The 19491-nt window shown below is 40.5% G+C and overlaps 2 protein-coding genes across 4 annotated transcripts in view; both read left to right on the forward strand.

The window, feature by feature from the left end:
* Positions 1-19491, forward strand: part of LOC119544302 (myosin-IIIb-like) — a 256724-nt gene that overhangs the window by 27607 nt on the left and 209626 nt on the right. The gene's annotated exons all lie outside the window — the stretch shown is intronic.
* Positions 11483-12589, forward strand: LOC119544301 (F-box only protein 28-like). The gene has a single exon (XM_037849674.1). The coding sequence runs from the start codon at positions 11483-11485 to the stop codon at positions 12587-12589; it is 1107 nt and encodes a 368-aa protein (XP_037705602.1).

A 19491-nucleotide genomic window follows, 5' to 3' on the forward strand; every position in this document is an offset into this window, starting at 1 on the left:
ACTATTTACTTAAAGATAGATAATATCCTCCTAATCTCTGTGTGTCTCTCTGTGTGTGTGTGTGTGTGTGTGTGTGTGTGTGTGTGCTGAAAAATTCTAGATCCTTGAGCTTTTCAGGAACTTATACTTCAGGATTAATAATCTTTTTGGCTCTCTTTTGAATCCTCTCCAGTTTCACAATTTTAAACTGCAAAGTACAAAACTATAAAAGTAATTAAATGGGGTTTCTGATACCTCGTGGTTTTTGTAAGGGAACTTGCCTCACTGGAAACCATCGCCCTCCTCCTTTCTTTTAGTGTAAAGTTCAATAGTCATCAGGTCCAGTTTATTTTTCCTCATCAGCCTGTGTCCATGTGTGTGGGCACAGTCTTCCCTCAGAAGACCAAACTTAGGCATTATCAGTAAGAGATATCTAAACACCCCTCCTAGACCAGGGCTGGGGCTCTGGGAGCTGGGCCTGATGGAGAAAGTGGCATGGGTTTATGTTAAGAACAATGACTTACAGCATTGTAATTTCAAGACAGTTTGGTCCAATCTCTTTGTAGTCTGTTGTTTTTATCCAGTTAGTCCTTTTAGTGTAGAAGTCCCATGTCCTAAGAGGAGCCTATTTCATGGGGCTTGAATAGAGCAGAACCTGCCCCCATCAACCTCCTTCCACAGGGGAGGGCACTGACTCAGGCCTGGCCAATCAGAGGACTCCATTTCTACACTCACGCTGATTGGTTCAGGGCTGGGCACATAACCCAAGCCAGACCAGTCAGAGTCCTCCCTGAGACTTTTTCTTGGACCAGTTTAGTCCACTGAGAGGACTAACTTTATAGACTGGGCACCTGGGTTGCTGGTGGCCATCTTGTTTTCCATGTGGAGAGATCCTGTTAGAAAGCAAGAGAGAACCATCTCTGATGAAAAACTGTGAGTGATGCCTGAAGACAGTCTATCCCTGGACATTTCTGAAACTGAGCCAATGAGTCACCTTTTAAAAAAACCTAGTTTGAGTCATGTTTCTGTCACTTACAAACAGTATCCTGACTCATACACTCTCATTTTACAGATGATCACACTAAGACCCAGAGAGGTGAAATGACTGCAGTGACCTCTTAATTGGAATTCCTGTTACCAGCCTGGGATTGCTCCCTTCTCCCAACCTCCATTCCATCCTTCCACCTTTCTCTCTGATGCCATAGCAAGCTTTTTAAAACACATGTGTAATCGTGCTACTGTGCTCTATACTGTGACTCTTTGAAGACTCTCCAATTGCCTGTGCTGAGTATGGCTCAAGCTTCCCAGCTTGGCACCCAAGAGCCTTCAAATTCAGCCTGCTCTGTCCCCACACTCTTGCTTCCTGCTTCTCTTTGATATCTATGCTGCAGCAATGCTAGAAGACTTGTGGCTCCCCAAACACATCATATGCTTGCTTATTCATCGCTTCTTTTATCATCTAGAATGTTCTTTTTGGAATGTTCTACATATCCTGTGAAAATGTAGAGCTCTTATTTGTCCTTCAAAATTAATCCAATCATATCCCTCCCCCAAGGGACTCAGTAACTGATTTAAATTCAAGTGACTTCCGTGAGATGACTTGGCAGGTAGCCAGGACTAGAACCCAAGTGCCCTGACTTCCAGTCCAGTGCCATCCCTCTGCCCCACCTTGATTTTGATCTCAGAAGGTCCAGGTGGCCTTTAATTCTGCACTATTTACAAAAGCATGTCAGTCCAGCCCAATCTGCACCACTCTTATTCCCCACACTAGCATCTGGGATGGGAGCAGCAGACTTCATTGTGCAGTTTTTAATGTGCCACCAATTATGTGCACTCTTTCAGGTAATGCTAAAAGCATAAAATGCACACAGCTGATCATTTTTCTCCAATCTGTTTATATTCAGTGGTAGCTCCCAGCTCTAAGCATCTGGTTTGCTAACTGCATGGTAAATAATAGTAAACATGCTGCAAGTCTTAATAAACTGCTTGTGTAAAAATAATTTCTATATAATCAAGATTCTATTGTTGCTATTAATAATACCATCCATGTGTGGACATATACTGAGCCCAATTAAATAAGACTTGCTGAGAGGGAAGCCAGGCCTTGTGTTTTTAAAAATTCCCCATGGTGATTCCAGTGTGCAGCCTGGATTAAGGACCACTGGGCTTGTCAGTTTCTCCTTGAGGGACGATCTGGACAAGATTTGATAAAGTTTTCAGGTATGGACAAAAATAATGTCTTAAGGGGAAGACAACAGTTAATCTAAAAGAGTTATAAAACATATTTACTTTCTAGTTGTTAAGGATAAATGTTGTCTACACCCAGAAATACCATTTTCCTCATTTTCATATTATTACTCATTAAAATATCATCCCAAAGAGCTGCCTTACTGCCAGGGCAGCCATGAGGTGTTCCCCTAGCTACATCAGCCTTTCCTGGAGCCTCTTTCTATGCCATTCTTGGCTCTCCTCAGTCTTACCTGGGGAAGACTGAAAACATTCTTCCAAAAAGTCTCCTGGCTTCTCCTTTTCCCTTTGTCTCTCCATAGGGTCTCATTGTCCTGGGCATTCTTATCTAAACACTCTAACTGCACCCCTTTTATTATATATAATTCTTCCTAAATAATGGATTTCCCCTTCTGGCTAAGGCAGCCCATAGAACAATATTTGAAATAAAAAGCCAGTTTAAAAACCATCCTCGTTTAGGTTTGCTTTGTGCCTGGCTTACAGAGCACCAGGCCCAGAATACTCAGAGCATACAGACATCTTGGCAAATGGCAGCAGGACTCTCCTTGCTTTGGGACCATCCCCATACAGGAGACCTGCCTCCACAGAGCTGCTCCTGGGCTTAAGAATGTTGTCCTGTTGCTTTACCCTTTTTCTAGTTCAGAGTTCCTCATTTCCGCCTCTCCACTTTTCTCACTGGTCAAGAAATTAATCCACGTTCGCCTCCTGTACTTCTCACCTATGGACCTCAGAGCCCAGGACATGGCAACACTGCAAAGGAACAACAAATCCATGAGTCCCTCCTGAATGGTTTGTAAACGGAATAGAACAGACTCAGTCTGTTGTACTTTCTAGCTTCTGTGGAGAATAAAACACCAATTCATTTAAAGGTGTTACTAAATTCCTAGTTTTGGGGGATATGTTTTTCACATACCAGATTGTGAAAATACAGTTTCTGTTAGGGCAGAGAAAATTTCATGAATTGTTTTTGGCTGTGGAAGATGGGTTATCTGGAAATGGTAGGCCTGTTTCTGGGCATCAAGATACTCCTATAATTAATATAATTCTTACTCTCTCTTTCTCCTCCTATCCCTGCTGTCTGTGATACTCTACAATCATCAAAATGGTGAGTGAGAGTAGCTTTTCTCAATTTGAGGGATACAAGACACATCCCCTCAAAAACAATGACTCATTGCCACAGTGATTCTCAACCATGGGGCTATGCTTTCTGTAACTGTCAGGATTATCTGGAGAAATAGAACCAAAACCAAAGGCTATAGGTCTCCTGAATATATGTCTTATTGTAATGAATTGTCTCACACAATTGTGGGGCTGGCAAATCCAAATTCTGGAAATTATGTTAAGAGTGATATTGAAGCCTTGAGTTTGAATCTGTAGGGATGGCCAACAGGTTGGAAACTTAGGGGGGAGGAAGGTATAATCTTGAGGCAGAATTCCTTCTGATCCCTGGAACCCTCAGTTCTCCCTCTTAAGGTCTCCAAGTGCTTGGATGAGGCCTATCCACATTATTGAGGGAAACACCTTTATTTAAAGTTAATTGATTATAGATGCTAATCCCATCTACAAAATACCTCTAGAGCAACAGCTATACCAATGCTTGATGAAATTGGATACCATAACCTAGCCAAGCTGACACATAAATTCACCCTCACACTCTCCTGGGGGAGCATATTGGAACCCTGGGTGGGGGTGGGGAAGTGGCATAGGCACATGTGGCTTGAAAAGAGCCACAGTGGCCATTTTCATATTTCTACTTGCTATTCAAATGGCTGAGTGCAGTGTGAGTTGAAGGGTAATTGCTACTTACAACAACAAAATGAAGTATGTACTGTGTCTCCATTTTACAGGTGAAAGAAACTGAGTCTCTAAGAGTGTGGCCAAGGTCATACAGCTAGTAAGAGACCAAAAGCCAAGATTCAATACTAGTCTCCCTCACTCCCAACCTATGCTCCAGCTGCTATGTCTATGCTGCCTCTCCAGGGTACTGCTCAATGCTGAATGCCAACTGCAATTTAAAGGAGTGGTAGGCTGAATAATGGTCCTCCAAACTCGTCCTCATCCTAATCCCTGGAACCTGTGAATATGTTACCTTACATATGAATGGGGAAATTATCCTGAATTATCAGAATGGCTCCTATGTAACCACAAGGGTCATTATAAGTAAGAGAGAGGCAGGAGAGTCAGGGCTCAGAGTCAGAGAGAGATTTGAAGATGCTACACTGCTGGCTTTGAAGATAGAGAAGGGACCAGAAGCCTAGGAATACAGGGCCTCCAGAAGCTGGAAAAAAGGAAGGGGACAGATTCATCACTGGAGCTTCCAGGAGGACTATAGCCCTGAAGACACCTTGATCTTAGCCTGGTAGCACTCATTTTGGACTTCTGACTTCCAGAACTGTAAGATAATTCATTTGTGTTGTTTCAAGCTAATAAATTTGTGTCTATTTGTTACAGAAGCAATAGTAGACTAATACAGAAGGGCAGAGCAGTTAACCAATACATAAATTATACTCTTTTGATACTTTAAAGAAGCAAATTTAATTTTATATATCAATAGTTTGTATCTGATTAGGATACCTTATGGATAATAATAAATCAAAATAAGCTTGTATTATATGAGTCTTAGTACTTGTGGTGATTTGAAGCTGTATGTACACCAGAAAGGCATGTTCTTAAATTTAATCCTCCTGTGGGTGTGGACCCATTGTAAGTAGGACCTTTTGATTAGGCTACTTCAGTTAAGGTCTGACCACTACCTCCTTTAGGATGGGTCTTAATCCTCTTACTAGAATCCTTTAAAAGTGGAATGAAGAGAGAGAGAGAGATTGAGAGCGAGAGAGAGAGAGAAAAGCTGAAAGCAAGGAAACCTGGTAGAGAAGGGAGAAAGACCAGAAGATGCTGCCATGTGCCTTGCCATGTTGCAGAGGAGTCAAGGATCGCTGGCAGCCAGTCTTTGGGAAGAAACCATCACCTTGATGATGCCTTGATTGGGACATTTTTTTCAGTCTCAAAACTATAAGCTAATAAATTCCAATTGTTAAGCCAACCTATTTCAAGGCATCTGCTTTCAGCAGCCTAGGAAACTAAAACAGAACTATGGGAGAAATCCAATGTTGTCAAACCTTTTCTATAGAAACAGAAATAACAAAACAGGTTGCATCGAAATTCAAGGGTAGATCATTCTCATAATTTAGCAAATTGCTACTTTCTCTACTACTGTGGGCATTATCTGAACTGCCATTTAAATTCACAATATTTATTACATTTATTCATCATATATATAATAATGATTAGGTAGGTGCCTACCATGCAGCAAATTATACAGATATGTGTAGGGGTGTAGATAAATGGATAAACAGATGCACACAGAAATTCTTCAGTGCCCCAAGTTCTGACAGGCAGATTTTCAATTTTAGTATTAGTTCACTTACTACCTTTGAATTATGTGGACATATAACTATTTAAAAGTTTATCAGGTATCTGATTACAAGAGAATATAAATAATTCAATAGAGAAAATTGTTCCTTTAGGGTTGACGAAAGTGTCAAGTACTATAAATTTAATAAAATATAAATGAGCCAGTTCAATCTTATACCATTGCTTTGATGATTAATCTTATTTTCAAAAAAGAAAAAAAAAATAGAATTCTTGCCAGAGAAGGAACACTCTGACATCTATTAGATCTTATAAAAGTTTGATTTATTTCTTTTCTATTATAGTTAATTTTGAAAGTTAGGAAAAAGTCTTGATGCTAAATGATATGGAAAATCATCCAGTGCAATATAATGACCCAGTTGGAATCCAAAGTCTCAATAAAATTGCAAAGCTGCTCACTTGTCATTAGACTTGCTTAGCTGGGTAGCAATGAGTTGGTCCTGCTGGGTGTGAAGAACAGTTTAGGGTCTAAATTAGTGCAAAATTTAATTTATATATGACTTGGCCTAAGAGTACTCTTCTGGAAGTCTGTCATCTAAGTGACCTCTCTGAACCTTTTTTTTTTCCCCTGTAAAATGAGGACATTTTCTCTGAATTCTCTCCAACTGCTGAAATGATATTTTATCATAAATGAATGAATCATAGTTATGCTGATTTTTTTCCCCTTAGAGTAGTCTTAATAAAATTATCTATTAACAACATACTCATTCTATTTAGGTGATGTATACTGATAGAGCACTTATCATAGGTAAGGACTTTGCTTCATGTGGTTGAGGAATATCAATAAATATAAGATACAGAGGATGCATTCACTGCTTTTGTGCAAATTATGAAAAACTGTGCTCTCTGGAGGATGCTCACCAAGAATGTACAATTTGGTGAGCAACTGTGACTTTGTGGTCATTAGAAAAAGTTGCCTTTTTCTCTTGACAGATGTAGCCCCATACCAGGGCATGTATGTTGGTGAGATTTCAGCTCCTGCTTGTCCCCTTGGTGGGTGACTGGTAAAACCAGTCCCCTTTTTGTAATCTAGTTGTAGAAATGTAACACCTATTCTGTATTTAGATCTTACAAGTTACTCCTAATGGGTACATTTGTTGATTCAGTTCAGATCAAATTAGAGGAACTAGGATATTTTCATTCTTAACAGCTCTTGTGAGGAAATCACCATATGGCTGTTTGCAAACTGTTTTATCAAATTTGTTTTTAAATATTCAAAGTGCTGATGAATTTCACAAGGCTTCCATACAAACAGCAGGTTGCTATGTCTCATGTATTCATTTAATAAATATGTTTTCAGAATAACACACATACTGTCAGGCTCTGGGAGATCAGCAGTTCATAGGGAACAAGAGAGCCACCAGCCTTGCCAGCACGGAGAAATACTCTGAGAAAAAAAAAAAGTAGTAAAGTAAGGACATTCCAGATCCTGATAAAGAAGTCTTCTACTTTGTTAATATCAGGGGCTCACTGAGCAGAAGGAGTTGCGGGCAGTGATATAGATGGTTGCCAAGGAAATCTTTCCCTGGTTGGAAAATTAACAGATGCAGGACTGTGGGTGTGCAGACATGCGTATAATCATTCGTAGCTTTTCTATCCTGAGTTTGAGAGGAAAAGCTGAAGGCTTCCCCTTGACAGACCGGATAGGTGGTTAGAGCCCACCAGAGGTACTCAGGAGAGTTAAGGCGGCTATTTAATTGGATTTTCTGGGAAGGTGTTAAGCAGGTAGTTAAGACTTTGGAAGCCAAAGCATGTCTGAAGCTGCAAAGTAGATGCAAGAGCTTCCCTGGGAACTGTGTATGTGCACGGAACTGGGGCATTTCGACATCAAAAGAAGAAAGAGAAAAGTTCTATAGCAATCTTTTACTTAGAAGAACCAGTCATTGAAAACAACTCATTAAGTGTGAGAAAACTTCTTAATATATTTACATGTTTGTATTTATTTCGATCATTCTGTAGTCTATGCCATTATCTTTTTTGAAAGTCTCATTCATAAATAAAAATATTCAAATCATATGGGTCAGCAATTCTACATCTAGAACTTTATCCTAAAATCATCAGAGATATCTACAGATTTACCCAAAGATGTAGAGATGTTGATTGTAGTTGTTTTTAAATATGGAAAAATTGGAAATAATTTAGGTTACAGGTGGGAGGGTGTTACTCTTGTAATGTAAAGAGAAACAGTAACACTCATGTTACAGACCAGTGGTTCTTACCTGAGCGGCACATGATATTCTTGTCCATCTATACAGCACCAACCTCCCAGAAAGGCTTAATTTGAGGGTATGCATGGGAAGAAAGTGTAATTTGAAAAAGTCTCCCACCGTGATTCTGAGGGTGGGCATGGTCCCTTTTAGAGAATTACTATTGTTGTTAAATGTAGACACATACTAATGCAATATACATTTTTAAAAAATTAAACAGTAATAGTCAACATTGGTAAAAATACACATACATGCACACACACACACATACATGCATTTAAAAAAAATCCGAAGGAAAGATATAAAAATATCAACAGTGATTAGTTCTGGGGTTAGAGTATGAGTTATTTTATTTTTGCTAGTGTCCTTTCCTGTATTTTCCAACATTTTGCCTACAAACATGTACTACTTTATAAAAACAAATAAAGGAAATAACACAGTCTTGAATTAAAAGGATGCAAAAGTTAAAATAGTAGTTGTAGTCTCCCTAAGTGCTAAAACAAATACCACACAATGGGTTGGCTTAAGCAATGGGAATTTATTGGCTCATGGTTTTGAGGCGAGAAGTCCAAAATCAAGGCTTCAGCAAGGTGATGCTTTCTCCCTGAAGACTGTGGGATTGTAGGGCTGGCTGCCACTAATCCTTGGTCCTTGGCTTTTCTGTCATATGGCAATGCCTTTTCCTTTCTCCTCCAGTTTCTGTTGACTTTTGGCTTCTTCCTGTGGCTTTCTCTCTCTATGGCTGAATTTCATTCTGCTTGTAAAGGACTCCATAATCCAGATTAAAGTCCAACCTGATTCAGCTGGGCCACACCGTAACTAAAGTAACATCTTCAAGTGATCCTATTTCCAACGGGTCCACACCTACCAGAATGCAGACCAAGACTAAGAACACGTCCATGTACACAATTCAGTCTGCCACTGTAGCCAATCTTTTTTGAAGAGAGTTAATCTTGAAGAAAGAAAACAATAAATCCCTGAGTTGCTTATTACACTCTTGCAGTCTCTCTATTATGCATAGTTGAAGAAAGCCCAGCTTGCTGAGTTAGCAGAACCAAAGACAAGCATTATTGCCCCCTCACGGCAGCTACCCAAATTTCAGGCCCACTGCTTAAGCAAGTCATCTGGAGACACTTGCTGATGCTTTGAGATGCTAGCCGAGGGTTTTCTCCGGAGAAGCTAAGAGAGATGACAAATACCTTAGTTGTATTTCAAATCAGCTTTACACTTGGAATGAATTTCTGTAGAGGCAAATAGCTGTCCAAACATAGCTAGGGCCTGCTAGAGCATTCTAAGGTGACATATGCTACAGGTGGGTATATATTGCAGCATCTCTGTGGAGAGCTGGTTTCTTCTTTACCCTTCAGAAATGTGAAGACAATTTTCCTATGGAACTGGACTTTTCCATTTGGGAGTAGGATTAAAGGTCAGAGGGTAATGAGCTATAGTAGATCACCAGACCAGGAGGCAAAATGCTTGGGTTCTAGACGTGGCCCCACCATTTGATCTCTTTGAGTCCTTTTCCTTATCTGCAAAACAAAGATAGGAGTGCCAGCCCTCCTTGCTTCCAGGATTTCTGTAAGAATTGGGTGATATTAAAATTAGATTAGATAATATTTGTAAAAGTGCCAAAAAAGCTGTAAAGACTTAACATCTTTGTAGGGTATTGTGCTGGTTTGGATTGATTATGTCCTCCCAAAGCCATATTCTTTAATGAAATCTTGTGGGGGCAGAGTTATTAATCTTTCTGATTAGGGTGTGACCTCTTGATTGAATGTTTCCATGGAGATTTGACCCTGCCTACTCAGGGTAGGTCTTGATTAGTTTACTGGAGTCCTTTAAAGGGAGCTTGCACTGAGAGCAGAGAGATGAAAACACCCCAGGATATGCTAAGCCAAGACCCAGATGCTTGCTGACACTTGGAGATGGTTGGAGATGCAGACAGAAAGACGTTTGGAGATGCTAAACTAAGAGATGAAACCCAGAGTTTGCCCCGGAGAAGCTAAGAGAGACCTAGGCATTTTGGAGAAAGCCATTTTGAAATGCAACCTGGGAGCAAAGGAACAGCAGATGCCAGTCATGTGCCTTCCCAGCTGACAGAGGTGTTCTGGATGCCATCAGCCATTCTTCAGTGAAGGTATCCTCTTGTTGACACCTTAATTTGGACATTTTCATGGCTTTCGGACTGTAAATTTGTAACCAAATAAACCCCTTTTATAAAAGCCAGTCCATTTCTGGTATTTTGCATAATGGCAGCATTATCAAACCGGAACAGGTATCATTACTTTTAACGATAAACCAGTCTGGATATTTAATATTCTGAGAGTTAAGAGACCCATTGACTTTAGAACACTGCTGTGGCCAAGCCCTGTGAACACCAGCAGCCTCATGGAATCATTTCCTCCTCAGTCAAAATCACAGAAGGCAGGACTAGGGCTTGCACCCCTGCTACCTCTCAGCCTAACACTTGGACAACCCTTACTTCACTACCTAAACTCTGGCCATACCAAAAATCCTTTAGATTGAGGAATGTTTCCCCTGTGCTCTCTCCTCTCAGGGCCTTCACTTGGTGCTTCCCTGTCCCTCCTCCATCCCTTCAGCTCACCTCCTCACCTGATTCCTTGGAACAGTGGTTCTCAAAGTGGGATCCCTGGCTGGCAGCATCCACATCACCTGTTAGAAATGCACATTCTGGGGCCCTTCCCCAGAACGAATGTCAGAAACTCTGGGGATGGGACCCAGTGATCTGTGTTTTCACAAGCTCTCCAGGGGATTCTGATGATCACTAAAGTCTGAGAACCACTGCCCTACAGCTTTGCTGCACACTAGAACCCCCTGGGAAGCTCAGGCCACGCTCCAGACCAATTAAATCAGAATCTCTAGGGGTGGGACCCAAGAATTACTGTTTTTTAAAACTTTCCAGCTGATTCCAATGTGCAGTACAGCTTGAGGACCATCACCCTAGATTGAATTAGCTCTGTTCCTCTTGGGCTCTGTGCCAGTTTGGATATATTATTTCCCACCAAAAGCCATATTCTTTAATGCAATCTTGAGGGGGCAGATTGATTAATCTTTCTGATTGATTGAAAGATTGATTAATCTTTCTGATTAGGGTGTGACTTCATGGAGATTTGACCCTGCCCATTCAAGGTAAGTCTTGATTAGTTCACTGGAGTCCTTTAAAGGGAGCTCACACAGAGAGCAGAGAGATGAAAACGCCCTAGAATATGCTAAGCCAGGAGACCCAGACGCTTGCTGATGCTTTGAGATGCTAGCCCAGGGTTTGCTCCCAAGAAGCTAAGAGAGACAAGCCCAGAGATATTTTGGAGAAACCAGAATCCTGGAGCAAAGAAGCAGCAGATGCCAGCCACATGCTTTCCCAGCTGATGGAGGTGTTCCGGACACCATCAACCACTCTTCAGTGAACGTATTCTCTTGTTGATGCCTTAGTTTGGACACTTTTATGGGCCTCAGGACTGTAAATCTGTGACCTAATAAATACCCTTTATGAAAGCCAATCCATTTCTGGTATTTTGCATAATGGCAGTATTAGCAAACCAGAACAGTTCTTTACATAGAGAGACGCATAAAAGTGTAGGAGAAACCAAACCCCCAAGATGGCGGCGGCGTCGGAAGAGCGAATGGCCGAGGAAGGAGGCGGCGGCCACAGCAATGGCTGCTCCTCTTCGGCCGCCGGCTCTGCTCAGCGACAGCCCCCACCGCCGCCACCGCAGCCCCTGCAGCCGGCGTCCCAGGCGCCCCCAGCCCTGGCCCTGGCTCCGGACCAGCTGCCTCAGAACAACACGCTAGTAGCGCTGCCCATGGTAGCCATCGAGAACATCCTCAGCTTTATGTCCTACGATGAAATTAGCCAGCTCCGCCTGGTTTGTAAAAGAATGGACGTGGTCTGCCAGAGAATGTTGAATCAGGGATTTCTGAAAGTTGAGAGATACCATAATCTATGTCAGAAACAAGGTAAAGCACAACTCCCAAGGAGAGAGTCAGAAAGGAGAAACCATTCATTAGCTGGTCATGCAGATATCCTTGCTGTTGTTGAAACAAGACTATCATTGTTAAATATGACTTTCATGAAGTATGTGGATTCCAATCTCTGTTGCTTCATCCCAGGAAAGGTGATCGATGAAATTTATCGAGTGTTGAGATACGTCAGTTCTACCAGAGCCCCTCAGCGAGCTCATGAAGTACTTCAAGAATTAAGGGATATTTCCTCCATGGCAATGGAATACTTTGATGAGAAGATTGTCCCAATTCTAAAGAGGAAATTACCAGGATCAGATGTGTCTGGGAGACTCATGGGCTCTCCTCCAATCCCAGGACCTTCTGCCACACTAACAATAATGCAGCTCTCCTCCAAGCAAAACCCTTCAAGACAAGAGGTTACCAAACTCCAGCAGCAGGTTAAAACAAATGGTGCTGGTGTGACTGTTCTCAGGCGTGAAATTTCTGAGCTTCGCACCAAAGTGCAAGAGCAACAGAAACAGCTTCAAGACCAGGATCAGAAACTGCTAGAGCAGACCCAGATCATAGGTGAACAGAATGCACGGTTGGCTGAGCTGGAACGCAAACTGAGAGAAGTAATGGAAAGTGCAGTAGGAAACTCCTCAGGATCTAGGCAGAATGAGGAGTCTCCTCGGAAACGGAAAAAGGCAGTGGAAGCCATAGACTCTCTTAGGAAATCTAAATGTCTTTGGAATAGAAAGTAAATTGGAATGTGCTTCTGGCTCCAGAGGAAGATGTGGCTTAGTTGCTTAAGCAGTTATGCATATCAGGACACTGTGAGCAACACAGTGTCCCCTTAGGCTTCTAGGCTTTCAGAACACAATTTAAACTTGAACTCTCATGGTTGGGAAATTCTTTTCCTGCTTCTCCTGGTTGTACCGATGCACAGAATCTTTTTACTTTGCAATCGATTTGTACTAATCAGACCTGTTCTACCATGTTTTGAGGAGTTGACTTTTTTCCTGTGCAGACAATGTTTAAAGTGAGTTTGTTTCTGCATATATGCACATTACATAAGGATCTTAAACCCAGCCTTGACAGACTAGAATTAAGTTTAAATACAGAAAATGTCCTGTTCACTTGAAAGGAAAGACCTACTTTTTAAATGGACACTATCTTGTTTAAAAAAAAAAAAAAGTTGACTTTTTTGTTATAAGTGACCTTTGTCTGGAATGTCTGAAAAGTAGTTAATGCTTTTTGGTATTGAAGTAATGGGTAACTAAAATGGACTTGCATAGTATTGACTGTAGAAGGGGCCTCTACAGTATTGCCTATATATTTTTATAAACTACTGGTAAGGGACTTACCCAGTTGTTATATACATGTTTTCAGATCTCTTTTGGGGCCATGTCCTACATCTGCATGGATGGATGCATGCATTGCCTAGTCAGTTCACTTAAAAACCTCTTTCACTGGTATGGATCTTGAACCGTTGTACTTCTCTACTTTTTAGAGCAGCTTCTTAGATTATTTAAGCGCTTAGCATCTTCCACCACAACAGGGTGCCCCTAGAGAGGAAATTGTTGGTCCATTTGTCCTCCAGTTTTACGGGGCAAGAGACTATTGAATCCTGTTGCTTTATCTATTCTTTGTAGGATTCAGGTACACTGTCTAAGGCAGTACCCCAAATTCCAAGGCTGTTTCTGTCAATATCAGACCTCTGTTAACTAGTACTGTTCCTTACTCACTCTGTGTTGCTCACTGGTCAAATGTGGTGATTGAGTAGGCGACAAACTTATGGGATGCAACTTTGCAATTGAAACAAAGTTCATTAAAAATAATTGTACTATGAGAAAGCATTTTGATCATTTCATTTCGGGGGGCAGGGTGACCCGAGAGAAGCTTTTTTTATTTAAATTTAAAGTTTTCCTTATCTTACAATTTTAAACAAAAGCTTTAATTTTTTTTTGCACTCCTCTTTTGAGCTTGTAACTGGAAAAGCATGTCTTGCACTGTTCAACCTTCTGAGTGATCATTTTTAACAACCTCCAAATTGTATAGTCATTATTTTCCCCAGTTGTATATTTTTTAGGCATTATTCAACTATTACTGTCCTATTTTTTTTTTGAATTTTTTATTTTGAAATAATTTCAAACTTATAAGACATTTGCAAAAATAATACAATCCCCATAGAGAAAACTCCCACTTACCCCATACCCCCAGATACCCAGTTCTATCACTAGTTTTAATGTACTAAATGATACAGCTATTATTTGACTGTTAAATTCTTTTAAATAACTGTTGCGTTGTGTTTCAGTTACTTAAAGTAAATTTAGGTGTAAAATAGAAAACCATCCCTTTCCAGGTGGGAGTTTGACAGCTATATAAAACCCAAGGGTTTGGTATGTACCTTAGTTGAATAAAAGCACAAGGTTACCACCTTTTACAAGCATCCGACATAACATGGTTACGCATCCTTTAGATTAACCTCACCAAATGAAACTTTCCTATCCATTTTTAATATTGTCCTTAACATAATATTGTCCTTAGATTTTGATCAAGTCTGTGTCTAACTTTGAAATTCCATTTACAATGTAGTATGTTTTCAATGAAAAACCATAAAGTAACATCCAAGTGTTTCATGGTTTGTTAGGAAGATAATTTTAAAATAAACAATTTCCATTAAAAAAAAAAAAAAGTGTAGGAACAACCCCCAGGGCACATGATCCCCATTGAAACTGCAGTGCTCAGCCCTTGCTTCTTACTCTCAGCCATTCTTTCTTCCTCCCATGTCCCAGGAAGCAAGTCAGCTCTGTGTGTACATGGGTGTTTGTGTTTGCATGTGGTAAAACAGGGGAATTCCAGACCTCAAGTTTTTCAAATCTCTGGTCAGAATACCCAGAGGTCCCATTTCCTCTGACCATTTAAAATTTATTTTTTTAAAAAAGGACCACCTGATGACTTTTGTTAAGTTGTCTTTTGATTTAGAATGTCTTTTAGAATTGAGGGATAAAACCCATGAAATGAAAATGTGGATACTAAAATAGAGCAGAAAATGGATTATTTGGTCCTGCCAAAAATACATCTGTTTAGAGTAAAACTTAACAGGATGTTCTGTGGAAAAATTATCCAGGGGGAAAAACCCAAAATTCAGCATTTTTTTTTTTAACCTTCCCTTACCATTCTTCAGCCACCAAGCTTAATATGTGGCAGTCCAAAATGGATGAAGGAGACTTAAAGGTTAACCTGCAGTAATTCATTGAAACATGTTATAAAATGCTTTGCTGATTTTAAAACTGTTTCTGCTATAATGAAGAATTTTTAAGTTAAAGTATTTTCTTCTTTATGTACTTATCTTCTGAAGGTGGTCTTACTTGACATGCTATGGGAGGTGTGTGTGTGTGTCTGGGAATACATGTGGACACATGCTTATGAATGGAAATAATGACAGAATTTTTGCTATTTCCAGCTTTTTGGAAAAATAAATCTTATGCAAGCATTTCTTAGGTATAATAATTGCCTTTTTTATATTAAGGGATCACTTTCATTCATTCATTCATTCATCCATCCAGTTGGCCAATGTTTCAGCATTATATTGTCATGTGCCAGGTACATGTTTGGCACAGGGTATATAATGGTGAACCTGATAGACATGGTCCTGTCCTTGTGTTGCTGACCATGTAGTGGTATCAGCACATGCAGAAGTCATCTATGACATTCTTTTGCTTCTAGGCACCATTGTTCTTAAGTCATTCCTGACTAGGTATGTTTGTGTGTCTACCTTAATTCATGATACCAAATATTATTTTTTGCCACTCTTAGATGAACTTGCTATGTAAGCCACCTTCCATCATTATCAGTACATTTCCAAGTAGGTATCCTAGAACAAGTTGGTGATTCTATAGTAACACAAATTTAACGACCATTCTCCAAAATGTCTCAGCAGAGAGAACAAATGATATGCTGCATAATTCGTAATTATGGTACTTTATGTACTTAGCTTCATTAAATGTAGCAGCTCAAGTAAACTTAAAATTAACAGATACTGTTTAGTTTTCCCGTTGTTATTTTTGAAGTCTGTTGCAGAAGGAAAATTATGCAAATAGCTGTCATGCAGTTGCTACTGCACTCACACGGGGAATGTTTTATAACTGCTTTCTTAGATCTCAACCTTTACCTCCTGGAGAAGATCTGGCTCTCAGTCATATGCAGGAACATGTCCTTTCCTTCGGATGCTCCATTTTAGACTAACAAATATTGTCAGGGCTGAGGTGGAAGGTAGGGAGGTGGGGAAGGAAGGAAGGATAAATTACTAGGGCCCTATGATCTGGATGGCCCCCGGCAAATCCTTAATATAATAAAGACTTTTTAGCCAGTCCTCCTCTGCTGGGAGCCTGGTACTTTTTTCCCCTGGGACCTGAACTTGCCCGGGAAAGGTAGCTACCTGCAGAGCGCAGGCGCAAAATGGCGGACTAGGAAGTTTTACCGATGGCTTGCTCCGCTAGAAAAGTGTTATGAACTGGAAAAAGGTGTTAGAATTAACTAGGTGGTAATCCTGGAACCACATTGGACATTTAGAACAACTACAGGAGTGCCAGAAGAAGGGAAAGGCTGCCGGAGTTCTGCTTTTGTAAGTGAAAACAGGAAACTGTGATCATCCCCCATTGCTCAGTCCCGGTTCCTCAGTCTTCATCCTTCAGCCCAGAGGCAGTAGCTGTCAGAACCTGCAGCTCCTGGGAAAAACAATACCAGGATTCCGGGTCGCTGCTGGCTGTGTCCAGGGCAGGAAGAGGAAACCTCGTCGTCCAAAGTTGGGGTTGGGGTAGTGACGAGGTGGGGCGGGTCGAGGGGGCGGGTCGGGAATCCCTGAAGGACCAAAGTGGATGTCAGCCCAGGTTTCAGCCCTCTGGGCAGCAGCAGCTTCCAGCCTCTCACCAGCACCCACCGGGAGGTAGAGAGCCAGTGCACCTTCTTTGGCTGTTTTTCCCTCTTCCCTCTCACCCCACCCCCACCCCCGCCACCTTGTCGTCGTGTTTATTCTCCTCCTCCTTCTCCTCTTCCTCTCCATCCCCTTTCCCCTCCCCCTCTCCCTCTCCTTCTTGGCATTTCCTGGTCTGGCAGGTGCCTGAGCGCCCGTGGCAAAGGCTGGCCTTGGTTTCAGCCCTTTAGGCAGCAGTGGCTTACAGATGCCCACCAGCGTCCATAGGGAAGTAAAAAACCAATGCACCGTTTTAAAATTAATTTTCATTCTTTTGTGGGTGGAAGATTCTTGGTCTGGCAGATCTCTGACAGCCCAGCACAAACACTCGCCTACGTTTTAGCCCATTTGCAGTAGCAGCTTCTGGCTTACATCAGCTTCTACTAGGACATAAAGAGCCAATGCACTTGTGTGTGTGTGTCTTGGTTATTTTCTTTCTCTTTTTTGTGTTTTTTGATCTGGTGGATACTTTATATTGTACTAGAAGTTCTGTCCAGAGCAATTAGGCAAAAAAAGAAATTAAAGGTATCCAAATAGGAAATGAAGAAATAAAACGATCTCTATTTGCAGATGACATGATTTTATTATAGAAATTCAAAAGAATGCACAAGAAAACTATTAAGAGCTAATAAGTTCAGCAAAGTGGCAGGGTACAAGATCGACACATAGAAAACAATTGTGTTCCTATACACTACCATTGAGCGATCTGCTGAGGAAATTAAAAAAACAATTCCATTTATAATAGCATCTGAAAGAATAAAATATCTAAGAATAAATTTCACCAAGGGTGTAAAAGACTTGTACACTGAAAACTACATAACACTGTTGAAAGAAATTAAAGAAGCCCTACATAAATGGCAAGACATCCCATGCTCATGGATTGGAAGAATATTGTTATGATGTCAGTATTACTGAAAACAATCTACAGATGCAATCCAATCCCTAACAGAATACCAACAGTTTTTTTTTTTTTTTCCAGAAATGGAAAAAAATCAATCTTCAAATTTATATGTAACTGCAAGGGGCCCCAAATAGCCAAAGCAGTTTTGAAAAGAAGAACAAAGTTGGTGAACACAGACTTTCCAATTTCATATCGTACAACAAAGCTACAGTAATCAAAACAGTGTGGCACTGGCATAAAGATGGACAAATAGACAAGTGGAACAGAATTAAAGTCCAGAAATAGACTCACACATCTATGGCTGATTGATTTTTTAATGCAATTTTATAGAGATATATTCACACAACATATAATCTATCCAAAGTGTACAATCAGTGGCTCACAATATCATTATACATTACATAGTTCTGCATTCATCACCACAGTCAATTTTAGAACATTTTCATTACTCCAAAATTAAAAAAAGAAAAAAGAAAAAAGAACACCCAAAATATCTCATACCTCTTATCCCTCCCCACTAATATATATATATTCTTTATTTTATTACTCACCTGCCCATACACTGGATAAAGGGTGTGTCAGTCACAAGGTTTTCATAATCACACAGTCACACTATAAAAGCTATATAGTTATACAATCATCATTAAGAATTGAGTCTACTGGATTACAATTCAACAGATTCAGATATTATCTCCTAGCTGTTCTAATACACTAGAAACTAAAAAGGAATATGTATCTAATTCATAAGAATAACATTCAGGATGACCCCTCTATTTGAAATATCTTAGCCACTGAAACTTCATTTTGTTTCATTTCTTTTCTCCATTTTGGTCTAGAAGGCATCTTCAATCCCACAATGCCAGGGCCAGGCTCATCCCTGGGAGTCATGTCCCACGTTGCCAGGAAGACTTACACCCTTGGGAGCCATGTCCCATATGGGGGGAGTGTAGTGAGTTTATTTGCAGAATTGGCTGAGAGAGGCCACATTCAAGCAACGAAAGAGGTTCTCTGGGGGTGACTCTTAGCATAATTATAAGTAGGCTTAGCTTCCCCTTTGCAGGGATAATTTTCATAAGGGCCAACCACAAGATTGAGAGCTTGACTTATTAAATTGGGAGTCCCTAATGCTTGCAAGAATTTCAGGAATTCCCCAAGGGTGGAAGTTTAATATTTCCACATGTTTCCCCAGTCCCTCAAGGGTACTTTGCAAATATTTTTTAATTTTCTGCCCCAAATACTCTGGGATGTATCAGGGTATTACATTAACCTGTACAGAATAACTAGATCTCATTCCCTTTTCTAGGTTCCATGTAATTATGTTATTTAAATAGACTGACCAAAGAGGTTAATTCGATAGTGTGCTACAGAGAATAAAAAATTTGCACCAAATAAACATCTCTTAAATAACAGTTAAAACTCAGGGATAGATGTGACTGCTGTAAGAGCTTACAATCCAGGAACTGTTACAATATACCTTATTGAACTTTCTGTACTACTGCATCATTGCTTACCCAATCTCTGCCCATGTTCTATCCCCTGATAACCTATGCTCTTGAATTCAATTCTCAGCCTTTGCTCTTTATAGTTAGTTTATATTAGTGAGGCCTTACAATATTTGTCCTTTTGTTTCTGGCTTATTTCACTCAACATAATATCCTCAAATTTCCTTCATCTAGTTGCATGCCTCACAACTTCATTCCTTCTTGCAGCCACTCAATATTCCATCATAGGTATGCACTACAGTTTGTCCTTCCGTTCACCCATCAGTGTACCCTTAGGCCACCTCC

The sequence above is a fragment of the Choloepus didactylus genome, chromosome 9, assembly GCF_015220235.1.
Source record: "Choloepus didactylus isolate mChoDid1 chromosome 9, mChoDid1.pri, whole genome shotgun sequence".
NCBI lineage: Eukaryota > Metazoa > Chordata > Mammalia > Pilosa > Megalonychidae > Choloepus > Choloepus didactylus.